This window comes from Triticum urartu, chromosome 6A, assembly GCF_056163025.1.
Source record: "Triticum urartu cultivar PI428250 chromosome 6A, HENAU_Tu73, whole genome shotgun sequence".
Lineage (NCBI taxonomy): Eukaryota > Viridiplantae > Streptophyta > Magnoliopsida > Poales > Poaceae > Triticum > Triticum urartu.
In genome coordinates, this window is record NC_141878.1 from 503,585,227 (window position 1) to 503,603,048 (window position 17,822).

General features: G+C 47.7%; 1 protein-coding gene across 1 annotated transcript in view; it reads left to right on the forward strand.

The window, feature by feature from the left end:
* The window catches only part of LOC147965908 (uncharacterized), a 103,586-nt gene extending 87,920 nt beyond the window's left edge, over positions 1-15,666 (forward strand). The window contains exons 4-6 of the mRNA XM_087530655.1: positions 14,963-15,057; positions 15,142-15,361; positions 15,445-15,666. Coding sequence (XP_087386781.1) covers positions 14,963-15,057; positions 15,142-15,361; positions 15,445-15,666 — 537 coding nt within the window. The remainder of the gene's footprint in view (positions 1-14,962; positions 15,058-15,141; positions 15,362-15,444) is intronic.
* The last annotated feature ends 2,156 nt before the right edge of the window (positions 15,667-17,822 follow it).

The following is a 17,822-nucleotide window of genomic DNA, read 5'->3' on the forward strand; positions in this document are numbered from 1 at the left end:
ACACTTTGTATGCTACCAAACGTCACAACGTAACTGGGTAATTATAAAGGTGCTCTACAGGTGTCTCCAAAGGTACTTGTTGGGTTGGCGTATTTCGAGATTAGGATTTGTCACTCTGATTGTCGGAGAGGTATCTCTGGGCCCTCTCGGTAATGCACATCACATAAGCCTTACAAGCATTGTAACTAATGAGTTAGTTGTGAGATGACGTATTATGGAATGAGTAAAGGGACTTGCCAGTAACGAGATTGAACTAGGTATTGAGATACCGAAGATCGAATCTCGGGCAAGTAACATACCGATGACAAAGGGAACAACGTATGTTGTTATGCGGTCTGACCGATAAAGATCTTCGTAGAATATGTAGGAGCCAATATGGGCATCCAGGTGCCGCTATTGGTTATTGACCGGAGACGTGTCTCGGTCATGTCTACATTGTTCTCGAACCGTAGGGTCCGCATGCTTAAGGTTTCGATGATAGTTATATAATGATTTTATGAGTTTTGATGTACCGAAGGAGTTCGGAGTCCCGGATGAGATCGGGGACATGACGAGGAGTCTCGAAATGGTCGAGACGTAAAGATCGATATATTGGACGACTATATTCTGACATGGGAAAAGTTCCGAGTGGTTCGGGTATTTTTGGAGTACCGGAGAGTTACGGGAATTCGCGAGGAGAAGTATTGGGCCTTATTGGGCCATACGGGAAAGAGAGAGGGGCTGCCTAGGGCAGGCCGCGTGCCCCCCAAGGCCTAATCCGAATTGGACTAGGGGGAGGGGCTGCACCCCCTCCTTCCTTCCCTTCTCCCTTCCCCTTCCTTGTCTCCTACTCCTACTACATGGAAGGACTCCTAGTTGGACTAGGAAAGGGGAATCCTACTCCCGGTGGGAGTAGGACTCCCCTAGGGCGCGCCATAGAGAGGGCCGGCCCTCCCCTCCTCCACTCCTTTATATACGGGGGCAGGAGGGCACCCTAGAACGCACAAGGTTATCTTCGTGATCGTTCCTTAGCCGTGTGCGGTGCCCCCCTCCACCATATTCCACCTCGGTCATATTGTAGTGGTGCTTAGGCGAAGCCCTGCAACGGTTGAACATCAAGATCGTCACCATGCCGTCATGCTGACGGAACTCCTCCCCGAAGCTTTGCTGGATCGGAGCCCGGGGAGCGTCATCGAGCTGAACGTGTGCCAAGAACTCGGAGGTGCCGGAGTAACGGTGCTTCGATTGGTTGGACCGGGAAGACATACGACTACTTCCTCTGCGTTACGTCAACGCATCCGCTTCGGTCTACGAGGGTACGTAGACAACACTCTCCCCTCTCGTTGCTATGCATCACCATGATCTTGCATGTGCGTAGGAATTTTTTCGAAATTGTTGGAAATATGCCCTAGAGGCAATAATAAAATGATTATTATATTTCCTTGTTCATGATAATTGTCTATTATTCATGCTATAATTGTATTATCCGGAAATCGTAATACATGCGTGAATACATAGACCACAATGTGTCCCTAGTGAGCCTCTAGTTGACTAGCGCGTTGATCAACAGATAGTCATGGTTTCCTGGCTATGGACATGGGGATGTCATTGATAACGGGATCACATCATTAGGAGAATGATGTGATGGACAAGACCCAAACCTAAGCATAGCACAAAGATCCTGTAGTTCGTTTGCTAGAGCTTTTCCAGTGTCAAGTATCATTTCCTTAGACCATGAGATTGTGCAACTCCCGGATACCATAGGAGTGCTTTGGGTGTGCCAAACGTCACAACTTAACTGGGTGGCTATAAAGGTGCACTACGGGTATCTCCGAAAGTGTCTGTTGGGTTGGCACGAATCGAGATTGGTATTTGTCACTCCGTATGACGGAGAGGTATCTCTGGGCCCACTCGGTAATGCATCATCATAATGAGCTCAATGTGACCAAGTGTCTGGTCACGGGATCATGCATTATGGTACGAGTAAAGTGACATGCCGGTAACGATATTGAACAAGGTATTGGGATACCGACGATCGAGTCTCGGGCAAGTAACGTACCGATTGACAAAGGGAATTGAATACGGGATTGATTAAGTCCTTGACATCGTGGTTCATCTGATGAGATCATCGAGGAGCATGTGGGAGCCAACATGAGTATCCAGATCCCGCTGTTGGTTATTGACCGGAGAGGCGTCTCGGTCATGTCTGCATGTCTCCCGAACCCGTAGGGTCTACACACTTAAGGTTCGGTGACGCTAGGGTTGTAGAGATATTAGTATGCAGTAACCCGAAAGTTGTTAGGAGTCCCGGATGAGATCCCAGACGTCACGAGGAGTTCCGGAATGGTCCGGAGGTAAAGATTTATATATAGGAAGTCCAGTTTCGGCCATCGGGAAAGTTTCGGGGGTCACCGGTATTGTACCGGGCCCACCGGAAGGGTCCCGGGGGTCCACCGGATGGGGCCACCTCTCTCGGAGGGCCCCATGGGCTGAAGTGGCGTGGCAACCAGCCCCTGGTGGGCTGGTGCGCCCCACCCAAGGGCCCAAGGCGCCTAGGGTTGGAAACCCTAGGGGGCCGTTGCCCCCTGGTTGGAAAACCCTAAAGGGGGCTGTTGCCCCCAGGCCCCCCCCCTTAGATGGGATCTCCAAGGGGGCATGCGCCCCCCTAGCCCCTATATATAGTGGAAAGGAGGGAGGGCAGCCGCACCTTGCTCTTGGCGCCTCCATCTCCCTCCGTTACACCTCTCCTCCCCGCTTGTGCTTGGCGAAGCCCTGCCGGGATCCTGCTGCATCCACCACCACCCCGTCGTGCTGCTGGATCTTCATCAACCTCTCCTTCCTCCTTGCTGGATCAAGAAGGAGGAGACGTCTTCCCAATAGTACGTGTGTTGAACGCGGAGGTGCTGTCCGTTCGGCACTTGGTCATCGGTGATTTGGATCACGGCGAGTACGACTCCATCATCCCCGTTCACTTGAACGCTTCCGCTCGCGATCTACAAGGGTATGTAGATGCATTCCTATTCCCCCCGCTGCTAGAATACTCCATAGATTGATCTTGGTGATGTGTAGAAAATTTTTAATTTTTGCTACGATTCCCAACAGTGGCATCATGAGCTAGGTCTATGCGTAGTTTCTATGCACGAGTGGAACACAAAGCAGTTGTGGGCGTTGATATTGTCAATTATCTTGCTGTTACTAGTCTTATCTTGATTCGGCAGTATTGTGGGATGAAGCGGCCGGACCAACCTTACACGTATGCTTACGTGAGACCGGTTCCACTGACTGACATGCACTAGTTGCATAAGGTGGCTGGCGGGTGTCTGTCTCTCCCACTTTAGTTGGATCGGATTCGATGAACAGGGTCCTTATGAAGGGTAAATAGAAATTGGCAATTCACGTTGTGGTTTTGGCGTAGGTAAGAAACGTTCTTGCTAGAAACCTATAGCAGCCACGTAAAAAGTTGCAACAACAATTAGAGGACGTCTAACTTGTTTTTGCAGCAAGTGCTTTGTGATGTGATATGGCCAAAAGTTGTGATGAATGATATATGTGATGTATGAGATGATCATGTTCTTGTAATAGGAACCACGACTTGCATGTCGATGAGTATGACAACCGCCAGGAGCCATAGGAGTTGTCTTAATTTATTTATGACCTGCATGTCAACATAAACGTCATGTAATTACTTTACTTTATTACCAAAGTGTTAGCCATAGTAGTAGAAGTAATAGTTGACGTGACAACTTCATGAAGACACGATGATGGAGATCATGATGATGGAGATCATGGTGTCATGCCGGTGATGACGATGATCATGGCGCCCCGAAGATGGAGATCAAAGGAGCGAAATGATAATGGCCATATCATGTCACTATTTGATTGCATGTGATGTTTATCATGTTTTACATGTTATTTGCTTAGAACGACGGTAGCTTAAATAAGATGATCCCTCGAATTAATTTCAAGAAAGTGTTCCCCCTAACTGTGCACTGTTGCGAAGGTTCGTTGTTTCGAAGCACCACGTGCTGATCGAGTGTGATAGATTCTAACATTTGAATACAACGGGTGTAAGCCAGATTTACACATGCAATACACTTAGGTTGACTTGACGAGCCTAGCATGTACAGACATGGCCTCGGAACACGGAGGACCAAAAGGTCGAGCATGAGTCGTATGGAAGATACGATCAACATGGAGATGTTCACCGATGTTGACTAGTCCGTCTCACGTGATGATCGGACATGGCCTAGTTGCCTCGGATCATATTTCACTTAGATGACTAGACGGATGTCTCTCTGAGTGGGAGTTCATTGAATAATTTGATTAGATGAACTTAATTATCATGAACTTAGTCTAAAATCTTTACAATGTGTCTTGTAGATCAAATGGCCCGCGCTAAGGTTGCCCTCAACTTCAATGCGTTCCTAGAGAAAACCAAGCTGAAAGATGATGGCAGCAACTATACGGACTGGGTCTGGAACCTGAGGATCATCCTCATAGCTGCCAAGAAAGATTATGTCCTAGAAGCACCGCTAGGTGAAGCACCATTCCCAGCAAACCAAGACGTTATGAACGCCTATCAGTCACGTGCTGATGATTACTCCCTCATTCAGTGTGGCATGCTTTACAGCTTAGAACCGGGGCTCCAAAAGCGTTTTGAGCAACACGGAGCATATGAGATGTTCGAGGACCTGAAAATGGTTTTCCAAGCTCATGCCCGGGTCGAGAGATATGAAGTCTCCGACAAGTTCTTTAGTTGTAAGATGGAGGAAAATAGCTCTTTCAGTGAACACATACTCAAGATGTCTGGGTTGCACAACCGCTTGACTCAGCTGGGAGTTAATCTCCCGGATGACGCGGTCATTGACAGAATCCTTCAGTCGCTTCCACCAAGCTACAAGAGCTTTGTGATGAACTTCAATATGCAGGGGATGGAAAGGACCATTCCCGAGGTATATTCAATGTTGAAATCAGCGGAGGTGGAGATCAAAAAGGAACATCAAGTGTTGATGGTGAATAAAACCACTAAGTTCAAGAAAGGCAAGGGTAAGAAGAACTTCAAGAAGGACGGCAAGGAAGTTGCCGTGCCTGGTAAATCAGTTGCCAGGAAGAAGTCAAAGAATGGACCCAAGCCTGAAACTGAGTGCTTTTATTGCAAGGGAAGTGGTCACTGGAAGCGGAACTGCCCCAAATACTTACCGGACAAGAAGGCCGGCAACACCAAAGGTATATGTGATATACATGTTATTGATGTGTACCTTACCAGCACTCGTAGTAGCTCCTGGGTATTTGATACCGGTGCGGTTGCTCATATTAGTAACTCAAAGTAGGAGCTGCGGAATAAGCGAAGACTGGCAAAGGACGAGGTGACGATGCGCGTCGGGAATGGTTCCAAGGTCGATGTAATCACTGTCGGCACGCTACCTCTACATTTACCTACGGGATTAGTTTTAAACCTCAATAATTGTTATTTAGTTCCATCTTTGAGCATGAACATTGTATCAGGATCTCGTTTAATTCGAGATGGCTACTCATTTAAATACGAGAATAATGGTTGTTCTATTTATATGAGAGATATGTTTTATGGTCATGCCCCGCTGGTGAATGGTTTATTCTTGATGAATCTCGTGCGTAATGTTACACATGTTCATAGTGTGAATACCAAAAGATGTAAAGTTGATAATGATAGTCCCACATACTTGTGGCACTGCCGCCTTGGTCACATAGGTGTCAAACGCATGAAGAAGCTCCAAGCAGATGGACTTTTAGAGTCTCTTGATTATGAATCATTTGACACGTGCGAACCATGCCTCATGGGTAAAATGACCAAGACTCCGTTCTCCGGAACAATGGAGCGAGCAACCAACTTATTGGAAACTATACATACTGATGTGTCCGGTCCAATGAGTGTTGAGGCTCGCGGTGGCTATCGTTATGTTCTCACTCTCACTGATGACTTGAGTAGATATGGGTATGTCTACTTAATGAAACACAAGTCTGAGACCTTTGAAAAGTTCAAGGAATTTCAGAGTGAGGTTGAGAATCAACGTGACAGAATAATAAAGTTCTTACGGTCAGATCATGGGGGAGAATATTTAAGTCACGAATTTGGCACACACTTAAGGAAATGTGGAATCGTTTCACAACTCACGCCGCCTGGAACACCTCAGCGTAACGGTGTGTCCGAACGTCATAATCGCACTCTATTGGATATGGTGCGATCTATGATGTCTCTTACCGATCTACCGCTCTCATTTTGGGGCTATGCTTTAGAGACTACCGCATTCACTTTAAATAGGGCTCCGTCGAAATCCGTTGAGATGACACCGTATGAATTGTGGTTTGGGAAGAAACCTAAGCTGTCGTTTCTAAAAGTTTGGGGATGCGATGCTTATGTCAAGAAACTTCAACCTGAAAATCTCGAACCCAAGTCGGAAAAATGCGTCTTCGTAGGATACCCTAAGGAAACCATTGGGTATACCTTCTACCTTAGATCCGAAGGCAAGATCTTCGTTGCCAAGAATGGATCCTTTCGAGAGAAGGAGTTTCTCTCGAAAGAAGTAAGTGGGAGGAAAGTAGAGCTTGATGAAGTACTGCCTCTTGAAGCAGAGAGTAGCGCAGCTCAGGAAAATGTTCCTGTGGTGCCTGCACCAATTAGAGAGGAAGTTAATGATGATGATCAAGAACTTCGGATCAAGCTCATACTGAACTTCGTAGGTCCACAAGGACACGTTCCGTACCAGAGTGGTACGGCAACCCTGTCCTGGAGATCATGTTGTTGGACAACGGTGAACCTTCTAATTATGAAGAAGCGATGGCGGGCCCAGATTCCAACAAATGGCTGGAAGCCATGAAATCTGAGATAGAATCCATGTATGAAAACGAAGTATGGACTTTGACTGACTTGCCCAATGATCGGAGAGCCATAGAAAATAAATGGATCTTTAAGAAGAAGACAGACGCGGATGGTAATGTGACCATCTATAAGGCTCGACTTGTCGCTAAGGGTTATCGACAAGTTCAAGGGGTTGACTACAATGAGACTTTCTCACCCGTAGCGAAGCTGAAGTCTGTCCGAATCATGTTAGCAATTGCCGCATTCTATGATTATGAGATATGGCAAATGGACGTCAAAACGGCATTCCTTAACGGCTTTCTTAAGGAAGAATTGTATATGATGCAGCCGGAAGGTTTTGTCAATCCTAAGAATGCTAACAAGGTGTGCATACTCCAGCGCTCAATCTATGGGCTGGTGCAAGCATCTCGGAGTTGGAACATTCGCTTTGATGAGATGATCAAAGCGTTTGGGTTTATGCAGACTTATGGAGAAGCCTGCGTTTACAAGAAAGCGAGTGGGAGCTTTGTAGCATTTCTCATATTATATGTGGATGACATACTGTTGATGGGAAATGATATAGAATTCTTGGAAAGCATAAAGGCCTACTTGAACAAGTGTTTTTCAATGAAGGACCTTGGAGAAGCTGCTTATATATTAGGCATCAAGATCTATAGAGATAGATCGAGACGCCTCATCGGTCTTTCACAAAGTACGTACCTTGACAAGATATTGAAGAAGTTCAATATGGATCAGTCCAAGAAGGGGTTCTTGCCTGTATTGCAAGGTGTGCAATTGAGCACGACTCAATGCCCGACCACGGCAGAAGATATAGAAGAGATGAGTGTCATCCCTATGCCTCAGCCATAGGGTCTATTATGTATGCCATGCTATGTACCAGACCTGATGTAAACCTTGCCGTAAGTTTGGTAGGTAGGTACCAAAGTAATCCCAGCAAGGAACACTGGACAGCGGTCAAAACATCCTGAAGTACCTGAAAAGTACCAAGGATATGTTTCTCGTTTATGGAGGTGGCGAAGAGCTCGTCGTAAAGGGTTATGTCGACGCTAGCTTTGACACATATCTGGATGACTCTAAGTCACAAACCGGATACGTGTATATTTTGAATGGTGGGGCAGTGAGCTGGTGCAGTTGCAAGCAAAGCGTCGTGGCGGGATCTACATGTGAAGCAGAATAAATGGCAGCCTTGGAGGCAGCACAAGAAGCAATCTGGGTGAAGGAGTTCATCACCGACCAAGGATTCATACCCAATGCGTCGGGGCCGATGACTCTCTTCTGTGACAACACTGGAGCTATTGCCCTTGCCAAGGAGCCTAGGTTTCACAGGAAGACCAGGCATATCAAGCGTCGCTTCAACTCCATTCGTGAAAGTGTTCAAAATGGAGACATAGAAATTTGTAAAGTACATACGGACCTGAATCACTACTGGAATCAGCTAGTTTGCCATCTGCCAGTTCTTTGCCGTCCGCTCTTTGCCATCAGCTTCCTAAAAGCAGACGGCAAAGAACTGGCTGATGGTAAACACAAAGTTTGCCATCAGCCAGTTCTTTGCCGTCTGCTAGCGGACGGCAAAGATCTTTGCCGTCGGCTAGCAGACGGCAAAGAGGGAGGGGCCCCACTGACGAGCTGCAAAAAAAAACCTAACGGGCCCCCTCTTTGCCGTCCGCTAGCGGACGGCAAAGAGAAAGAAGGCGGACGACAAAGGGTGGCGGACGGCAAAGAGGGAGGCCCCAGGTAATGTTAACGGGGCCGCGCCCCACACCCTCCTCTCTCTCTCTTTCTCTCCCACCTCCACCGCCCCATCGCACCATGCCCCGCCGCCGCCCCAGCGCCCCCCCGCCCCGTCGCCCCCGCCGCCCCCACCGCCCTGCCGTCTGGGCACCGCCACGCCCCGGCGCCCCGGCACCTCCGCGCCCCGCCGCCCCAGGCCGCCCCGCCCCCCTCCTCCGCCGCCCCAGGCCGCCCCGCCCCGCTCCTCCGCCGCCCCAGGCCGCACCGCCCCCCTCCTCCACCCTGCAGGTGAGGTGATCTTCCTTTTTTCTTTTTCCTTTTTTTTGTTTTTTAGGTTTAGGTTTATGTTTAGTTTAGATTTAGTTTTAGTTTTAGGATTAGTTTTAGGTTTATAGGTTTAGTTTAGTTTTAGGTTTAGATTTAGTTTTTTTCTTTTTCTGTTTTTTTAGTTTTAGTTTTAGGTTTAGTTTAGTTTTAGGAAAGAAGAAAAAGAGAAAAAGAGGAGATCAGGAGAAGAAGAAGAAGAAGAAGAAGAAGAAGAGGAGGAGGAGAAGAAAAAAGAAGAAGAAGAAAAAAGAGGAGAGGAGGAGAAGAAGAAGAGGAAAAAGGAAAGGAGGAAGAAGAAGAAGAAGAAGAAGAAGAAAGAGGAGAGGAGGAGAAGAAGAAGAGGAAGAAGGAAAGGAGGAAGAAGAAGAAGAAGAAGAAGAAGAAGAAGAAGAAGGAAAAAAGGAAGAAAAGGAAAAAGAGGAAGAAGAAGAAAAGGAAAAAAAACCGACCCGACACGGTACCCTGACCCCGACCCGGCACCCCGACACGACACCCCGACCCCGAGACCCCGACCCCGACCCCGAGACCCCGACCCCGACACCCCGACTTCGACCCCGACCCCGACACCCCGACCCCGATACCCCGACCCCGACCCCGACACCCCGACCCCCCAAGCCTGACCCGACACCCCGACCCCGACCCCGACACCCCGACCCCGACCCGACACGGTACCCAGACCCCGACCCGGCACCCTGACACGACACCCCGACCCCGAGACCCCGACCCTGACACCCCGACCCCGACCCCGACCCCGACACCCCGACCCCGACACCCCGACCCCCCAAGCCTGACCCGACACCCCGACCCCGACCCCGACACCCCGACCCCGACCCGACACGGTACCCAGACCCCGACCCCGAGCCTGACCCGACACCCTGACCCCGACACCACACCCCGACCCCGAAACAACACCCCGACACCGACACGGCACTACCCCGACATCGACACGACACCCCGACCCCCCGACCCCGAAACAGCACCCCGACCCCGACACGGCACCCCGACACCGACAGGACACCCCGACCACCGACACCTCCCGAAAAGGTGTTCTTTGGCCTTCCAGAGGCCGACGGGGTCATATATTTGTGAATTATTAGTTAGGTCATATATTTTTCGATTTTGTTATGAAAAACATCATATATAATTGTGTTGATCGTGTAGTTTTAAATGTGCAGTTGTTTCATCGCTGCGAGGTTTGGTGTTCGACGACCTCGCCGTGCGTTTGACGAGCTCTGCCCCTTCGTTCTTGGGTGAGCACAAATGACAAGTCCTCCTCCCCCATTAATTATTTGATCTATTCCGATGAAACTTGATAGCTAGTTATGTATGTGTCTTGAATCATCAGTATGCGTAACCAATATGTGTCTCCCGTTCGAAAGCGTCATAGTTATAAATATGCATGCATTTGCATATTTATAACCTTGATTCTTTCGAATTATCCAACGCTATCCATGGACAGCCCGAGTATGTGTAGATTGGGTTCGTTTTCCCATATGCTTTGCTCCGGATCCGACGCATATATTTCGTCAGTGCCTCCCCTGTTGTTCTCCGGGTACACATCCTCTCTGTTTATTGCAGAGACGTGTATCAGGAGAACAGCGGGGAGGTGCTGCCGAAATTTTGCGTCGGATCCGGAGCATAGCATGGGAAAATAAACCCAATCTACACATACACGGGTGGGATTAGGACCTATCATTACCTATTAGAGTGTAGGTTGCATGGACGTAATAAAATTGACAAAGTAGATCAACTGATGAATATATACATGGTGAATTACATATATAATTGTTGTGTGTCCAGTAGCTCTGAAAGTCAAGATGAGTGACCGTGCTTGGATGTATACCGGTCACACTGGTCAGAACAAATGAAGTGCTGAATGGTTCACAAAAACTAAGGGGTTTGTGCAAGCCGCATTTGCAAATGGCCAAAAGAAAACCTGGTGCCCCTGTTTCCGGTGCGGCAATTGGGAAAAGAAGACAGAGGCTGAAATGGGCAAACACCTGCAGAAGAGTGGTTTTACGCCCGATTATACGGTGTGGACATTTCATGGTGAGTCTGCCCAACGTGACCAAGCTGAGGTGGATCGTCGTCGCACCGACGAGCATGGTACCGGGATGGAAAACATGGTGCAAGGCTATGATGATGCTCGGGATTCGGACGAGGAGATGGAGGAATCTGCAAAGGCCTTCAATGAAATGTTGGAGTCTTCGAAACGTCCGCTCCACGAGCACACTGAGCTTTTTCAGTTGGATGCCATCTCACAAGTAATGGCTCTAAAGGCTCAGTTCAACTTGGGCAGAGAATGCTATGACGCAATTATGACAGTATTTGGACGCTTTCTACCCAAAGGCCATGTAATGCCTGCAAACCTGTACCAGTCGGACAAAATCCTCCGTGCACTGAAGATGCCCTATGAGAAGATACATGCTTGTGAGAAAGGATGTGCCTATTTAGGCTTGACTATGCGGACTTGAACTATTGTCCCATTTGCAAGTCTTCCAGGTATATTGTGGTAGACAACGGTATGGGTGAGAAGACACAGACCAAAATCCCCGTTAGTGTTCTTCGGTATATGCCAATCGTACCAAGACTTCAACATCTTTTCATGGTCGAAGAGACGGCCAGACAGATGACATGGCACAAAATAGGCAAAAGAACCGAACTAGATGCAGATGGGAATCTGATGATGGTACACACATCGGATGGTGTTGCGTGGAAAAAGTTTGATGAATTACATGCTGACAAAGCGGCAGATCCGAGGCATCCTCGAGTCGGCATCAGCACGGATGGGTTCAGTGTGTTTGGTATGACGGCAGCCCAATACAGTTGTTGGCCCGTATTTGTCTTTCCACTCAATCTCCCCCCCCCCCCGGACAGATTATGCAAAGAAAGAACATTTTCCTGACGTTGATAATTCCAGGACCCAACTATCCGGGCAAAAATATGAATGTGTACATGCAGCCGCTTAAGGACGAATTGCAAGAAGCCTGGGATAATGGGTTCAAGACATAGGATGCCTTTAGCAAACGGAACTTCATAATGCGTGTCTGGTACATGTACTCGACGCATGACTTGCCGGCGTATGCGCTATTCGTTGGCTGGTGTGTGCATGGAAGGTTCCCGTGCCCCACATGCAAGGGAGCTCTTGAGTTTCGTTGGCTTCAGGCCGATCGCAAGTTTTCTTGCTTCGACATGCATAGACAGTTCCTGGATCCTCGCCATAAGTTCAGGAAAGACAAGAAGAACTTCATCAGGGGTAGAGTTGTCAAAACCTCTGCACCACCTGCATTGACAGGCCAACAGACCCTGGATCAGTTAAATGCTCTCGAGCCAGATCCACAACGTCCAGGGTACTTCAAGGGGTATAATACTAAGCACGCGTGGACTCACAAAACATGCTTATGGGATCTGCCTTACTTCAAAGACCTCCTTTGCCCACACAACATCGACGTGATGCACACTGAGAAGAATATCGCCGAGGCACTTTTTGGTACATTGTTCGGCATAGATGGGAGGTCAAAGGATAATACTAAGGCTAGAGTCGATCTGGAGGCGCTATGTGATAGGCCGTTACAAAACATGAAAGAACCGAAAGGAAAGCAGAACTGGACGAAGCCAAAGGCATGGTTCAATCTTGGAAGGCCAGCTATGAGGGAAATTCTCTTGTGGGTGCAACAGCAGTTGATGTTCCCCGATGGGTATGCAGCGAATCTAAAGAGGGGAGCGAATCTTGATAAACTGAAGATATTTGGTCTCAAGAGTCATGATTGGCACATATGGATTGAGCGGGTAATGCCGGTGATGTTGCGTGGCTTCATCCCTGAGGATGAATGGCTAGTACTGGCAGAACTCAGCTATTTCTTCCGTGTTCTTTGTGCGAAAGAGCTATCGCCTGGCGTGCTAGAAGAAATGGAAGAGTTGGCGCCGGAGTTGATCTGCAAGTTAGAGAAGATCTTTCCACCGAGCTTCTTTAATCCAATGCAGCATTTGATTTTGCATCTCCCGACCGAGGCAAGATTGGGGGGGCCCGTGCAAAATCGTTGGTGCTACCCAACTGAGAGGATGCAGAAGACGCTTTGAGAAAAATGTAAAAATAAACGTAGAATTGAAGCATCGATGGCTGAGGCATTCATCACAGAGGAGGCGGCAAACTTCGTAACAGCGCACTATGAAGCCAAAAATCGTCATTTTCATAATCCGAAGCCTCGGTACAATGCTGACGAGCCTAAAAGGGTGGATCCAACCTCAGCCTATTCAAAGGGAATCTCGCACCAGCTAGTGTTTCACATCCAGTATCTTTGGATAACGAAGAATGGCGGACCATTTCGTTGTATATCTTCAACAACCTGATAAAAGTGCGGCCGTACATCGAGTAAGTTCTCGGTACATTGTTTCGCAACTTCTATTTCCTTTGAACTACTCTTATTCCTGGATATGTCATACAGTCGATACATCACCATATTCTTGTATGGAGCGGAGATCCAAAAGGATTCTGTCGAAGAGTATGAGCTTCTCGCAAAGCAAGGAGGTGGCTATCCCGGTTTCATCTCTTGGTTCAAACAAACAGTAATTTCTATTAGACAATTTCATTTCATTCGCTAATTTGTGCATAATGCAACAATCCTTTCATATTAAACTTGTAGGCTAATTCAGAGTCTATGGACGCCGAATTGAGACAAGTCGCTAATGGTTTTGACTATAAGGTCCGTTCATTTGACAAGTACGATATCAACGGGTATCGCTTTCGTACCTATGGCAAAGAACTATCTATGGCCGACCGAAAGTCTACAAATTGTTGTGTATCTGCTATTGGCGAAGGAGGTACGGAGTATTATGGGAGAGTTGAAGCAATTTATGAACTTCTGTTCTATGGTGAAAACCCACTGAATGTCGTAGTCTTCAAATGTTATTGGTTTCAGCTGAAGGAGACTAGAAGGACTCATGAACATATAGGGCTAGTTGAAATCAACCAAAGCACTCATTTAGATGTTCCTGATGTCTATATTATGGCTCAACAGGCGACCCAAGTATTCTATCTACCGTGGGCCTGCCAAACTAATCCAAATCTGAAAGGTTGGGATGTCGTTTATGAAGTGCCGCCCCGTGCTAGACTTTCTCCCCCAAAGGAAGAGGATTATGAACCTCACATTAACCCAGACACATATGAAGGAGAATTCTTCCAAGAGACACGTCTTTCCAAAAAGCGTTTCAAGAACCGCTATACTTCACCCCAAAACATTGAAGTAGACAGCGACAATGAATCCGACATCACCCCAGAGGAGGAACAAGAAGAGCCGGAACAAGAAGAGGTTACTGCTGCGGATGACCTGTCAATGCTTGACCAATTACGTCAAGGTGGCCTTGCACATGTTGATGCCAATGAACCCTATGAGCCCGTCATTGATTATAGTGATGATGATGATTATGCATTTATTTATGATACTGATCGAGATTATTAGTAGTGTTAGGTATTACATTTTTTTATGTTGTACTTGATGATGATACACTTAAGTGATACAGATATTATTATTCATGTCGGTCTTTTTTTATGTTTTACTAATTTCGTTTACTGTTTGTCATGGCAGGTGTTGAAAGATAGTGGGCGCTGGTCGGGAGCGTGGTCTGAGGTCTTCCATTCCAGACGCACCTCTCCGCCGAGCGTTGCTGGACAGTATGGCCACACCGCCGGGCCCTTCTTCATCGACCGCGGTGCCCAGCAGGGGACGAGCTCGAGGTAGGAAGAGAGGAGGTGGGGCATGTGGTCGTGGGAGAGGAGGTAGGGTGACTGCTACGGCGCCTTCCTCGCCGCCACCCCCGGCTGTTTCACCCGAGCACGTGACTGCTAGGGTGGACTCGTCCGAGGAGGAGGCTACACGGACTCCGGTCCACGAGCCTCCGGTCCACGGGTCTTGGGCCCACGAGCCTCGGGTCGACTGGCCTTTGGCCCACGAGAGTTCGGCCCACGTGACCCCGGAGGAGCACACGTCCGGATGGGGTACCTGGCCGGATCAGCCCGAGGAGCCGAGTGGCCATGCTGATGATGGCGGGGAGCCGACTGATCTTGAGGAGGAGGGGGGCACCGTCTACCAGCGTGGTGCTACACGGCTCCCGTCCGTGCCGGTGACCCGCGAGCAGAGGTGGTTGATTTTCCCTGATGGGGAGAGGTACGTAAGTGCATTTAATATTTTTGTACCTTGTGCATTCACATTTTTTCAAATAACTAATGCGTTGGCCTTGTCATGCTGCAGGGGTTGGGACCACCATCATAGTGTCCGCCAGCCCAACTCCGTCCTTGGAGTTCTTTGCCGGCAAAACTTCCTGGGGTTTGTCACGTTGCCTGGTGAGGGTCGGCTTCCAGAGCTTGGATTGAGCTGGGAGCACTACGTGGCTGCCCCGGCCCCGCCGGATGAGATTATCGACGGTGTCGTGTGCGACACGAGGGCAGACATGGTGATCAGAAAGTTTTGGGTAATTTCTCCTTTACACATTTAAAAATCTTCAACTAGCTAGTTATTGATTGTACTAATCAATATTGTCTCATTTGATTGCAGACATTCTACAGGTGTGAGGAGGGATACGAGGAGGACGCGGCACATGTTATCGAGAACGTCTGCAAGCGCCTACTCCAGAACTTACGGCACGAGGCTCGGGTGCAGGCTGTTCGAGACTACTACGCCTTGCGTGGTATCAAGAAGACCAAGCCGGCGTGCCGCGATAAGTTCCTGAGTAAGGAGCAGTACATGAAGGTAATTCCTAAGGCCTTCTCTACTTAAGTTCCTTCATTTAGTAATTCTTAGCCGTAGCGCTCAAGTTTCTATTTGCTAACTTAGGCGCCTCCGAGATGGTGTGCGGATCGGATGGATTGTTGGGAGGTGTTGGTCGATGAGTGGTGCTCAAAACAATGGCTAGCCCTCCACAACGAGGCCAAGGACAAACATGCCCAAATGGAAGGTGTGCCACACCATCAAGGCAGCTCCAACTTATATCAGTTCGGGCGCAACTGGGTATGTGGTTTGCTTCATGATTCATGCAATTCATTCATCATGCTAGCTTGAGCCCTTTAATTACTAATTTTCATTGTTTCTCTCTTTCAGGCACGCTACAATAAGGCGGATAAGGTGCCAGAGGTGCACGACCTGTATGCCATGGCCCACACTGCCTCTTTCAAGAAAGTCAAGGCTTTCTCTCAGTCTGACCTCGATGATGCAAACAACTTCACCAACATCTCCTCCCACAACAAGCTCGTGAGATATAGAGATGAGGGGAAGGCGAGGAAAGGGGAGGACTTTAACCCGAGCCAGGGTCCCATTGATCCAGAGCTATTGATGATATCTGGTGGCGGGAGGTCCCATGGCTCCATAGCCATTGGAGATGGACTTATCCGTTGTCCTAGCACTCTCCCGGAGATCAAGGCACGCCAGTCGAGCTCCACTCCTGAGATAAGGCCTCGTGAACGGCCAGTGCAACTCGCCATCAAGGTTAGTGATACGTACTCATTTATCTTTCTCCATTACATTGTGTGCGCTTCCATCGATGATTACAAATGGTCATGTGAGTGGTGTTGCAGGCTGCTATACAGAGTGAGAGAGATAGAACGGAGAAACTTCTGGCGGAGGCGGCGGAGAGGCAGCGGGAGTTGGAGGAGAGGACGACAAAGATGATGGAGGAGGAGAGGGCACGGAATGACATGCAGGCAAGGGCCATGTACGAGCTCCTTGTGGTAAGTTTCTTCTGCAGATTAGCCAAAACATTCATGTAGTGTTTGTCTCATTACTAACTAGTATGACTGAGTCGTCAAAACCAAATGTGCATTCTGTGTGCGAGAAGATAGGTTAGACCGCTCCGCCGATGCCAGTGATTGCTCCTGGGACCACGGTGAGTTTTATTTGAATGGACATTACTTGCTAGTCTTAACATTTGAGTGTCTTCATGCTAACAAGACATTGGAAATGATCTTTGGTGCAGCGTAACTCCAGACAAGCATCGCACGATCCTTCTCCAGCTACCGACACTAGCCACCCCGCTCCTACACCTCCTGGATCTTGGTAAGTTTATCTAGTGTTTTGCTTAACACATGCATAAAGACCTAGACTTAGCTTTATTTCCTCCAATGCTTACCATAATGACCTAGACTTAGCTTCTTCACCTCCAAAATGACTTAATAAGCTTACTGACCTCCAAAACCATCCATTTTACCTAAGTTAGCTCTAAAACGATCTGTACTTAGCTTACTTATGTCAAAAATTGCATAATTAGCTTAGTTAGCTCATAGACGATCCATTTTACCTAAGTTAGCTCTAAAATGACCCATTTTACCTAGGTTAGCTTATAAATGATCCAGTTCATCCAAGTTAGCTCAAAAATGACCCATTTTACCTAGATTAGCTCCTAAATGATCCATTTTACCTACGTTAGCTTTAAAATGACCCATTTCACCTAGGTTAACTCCAAAATGACCAATCTTACCTAGGTTATCTCATAAACGATCCATTTCAACTAATTTAGCTCATAAACGATCCATTTCACCAAGTTAGCTAAAAAACGATCCATTTCACCTAAATTAGCTCTTAAATGATCCATTTCACCTAAGTTAGCTCAAAAAGATCCATTTCAACTAAATTAGCTCATAAATGATCCATTTCACCTAAGTTAGCTCAAAAACGATCCATTTCAACTAAGTTAGCTCATAAATGATCCATTTCACCTAAGTTAGCTAAAAAAACGATCCATTTCACCTAAATTAGCTCTTAAATGATCCATTTCACCTAAGTTAGCTCAAAAAGATCCATTTCAACTAAATTAGCTCATAAATGATCCATTTCACCTAAGTTAGCTCAAAAACGATCCATTTCAACTAAGTTAGCTCATAAATGATCCATTTCACCTAAGTTAGCTAAAAAACGATCCATTTCACCTTAGTTACCTCAAA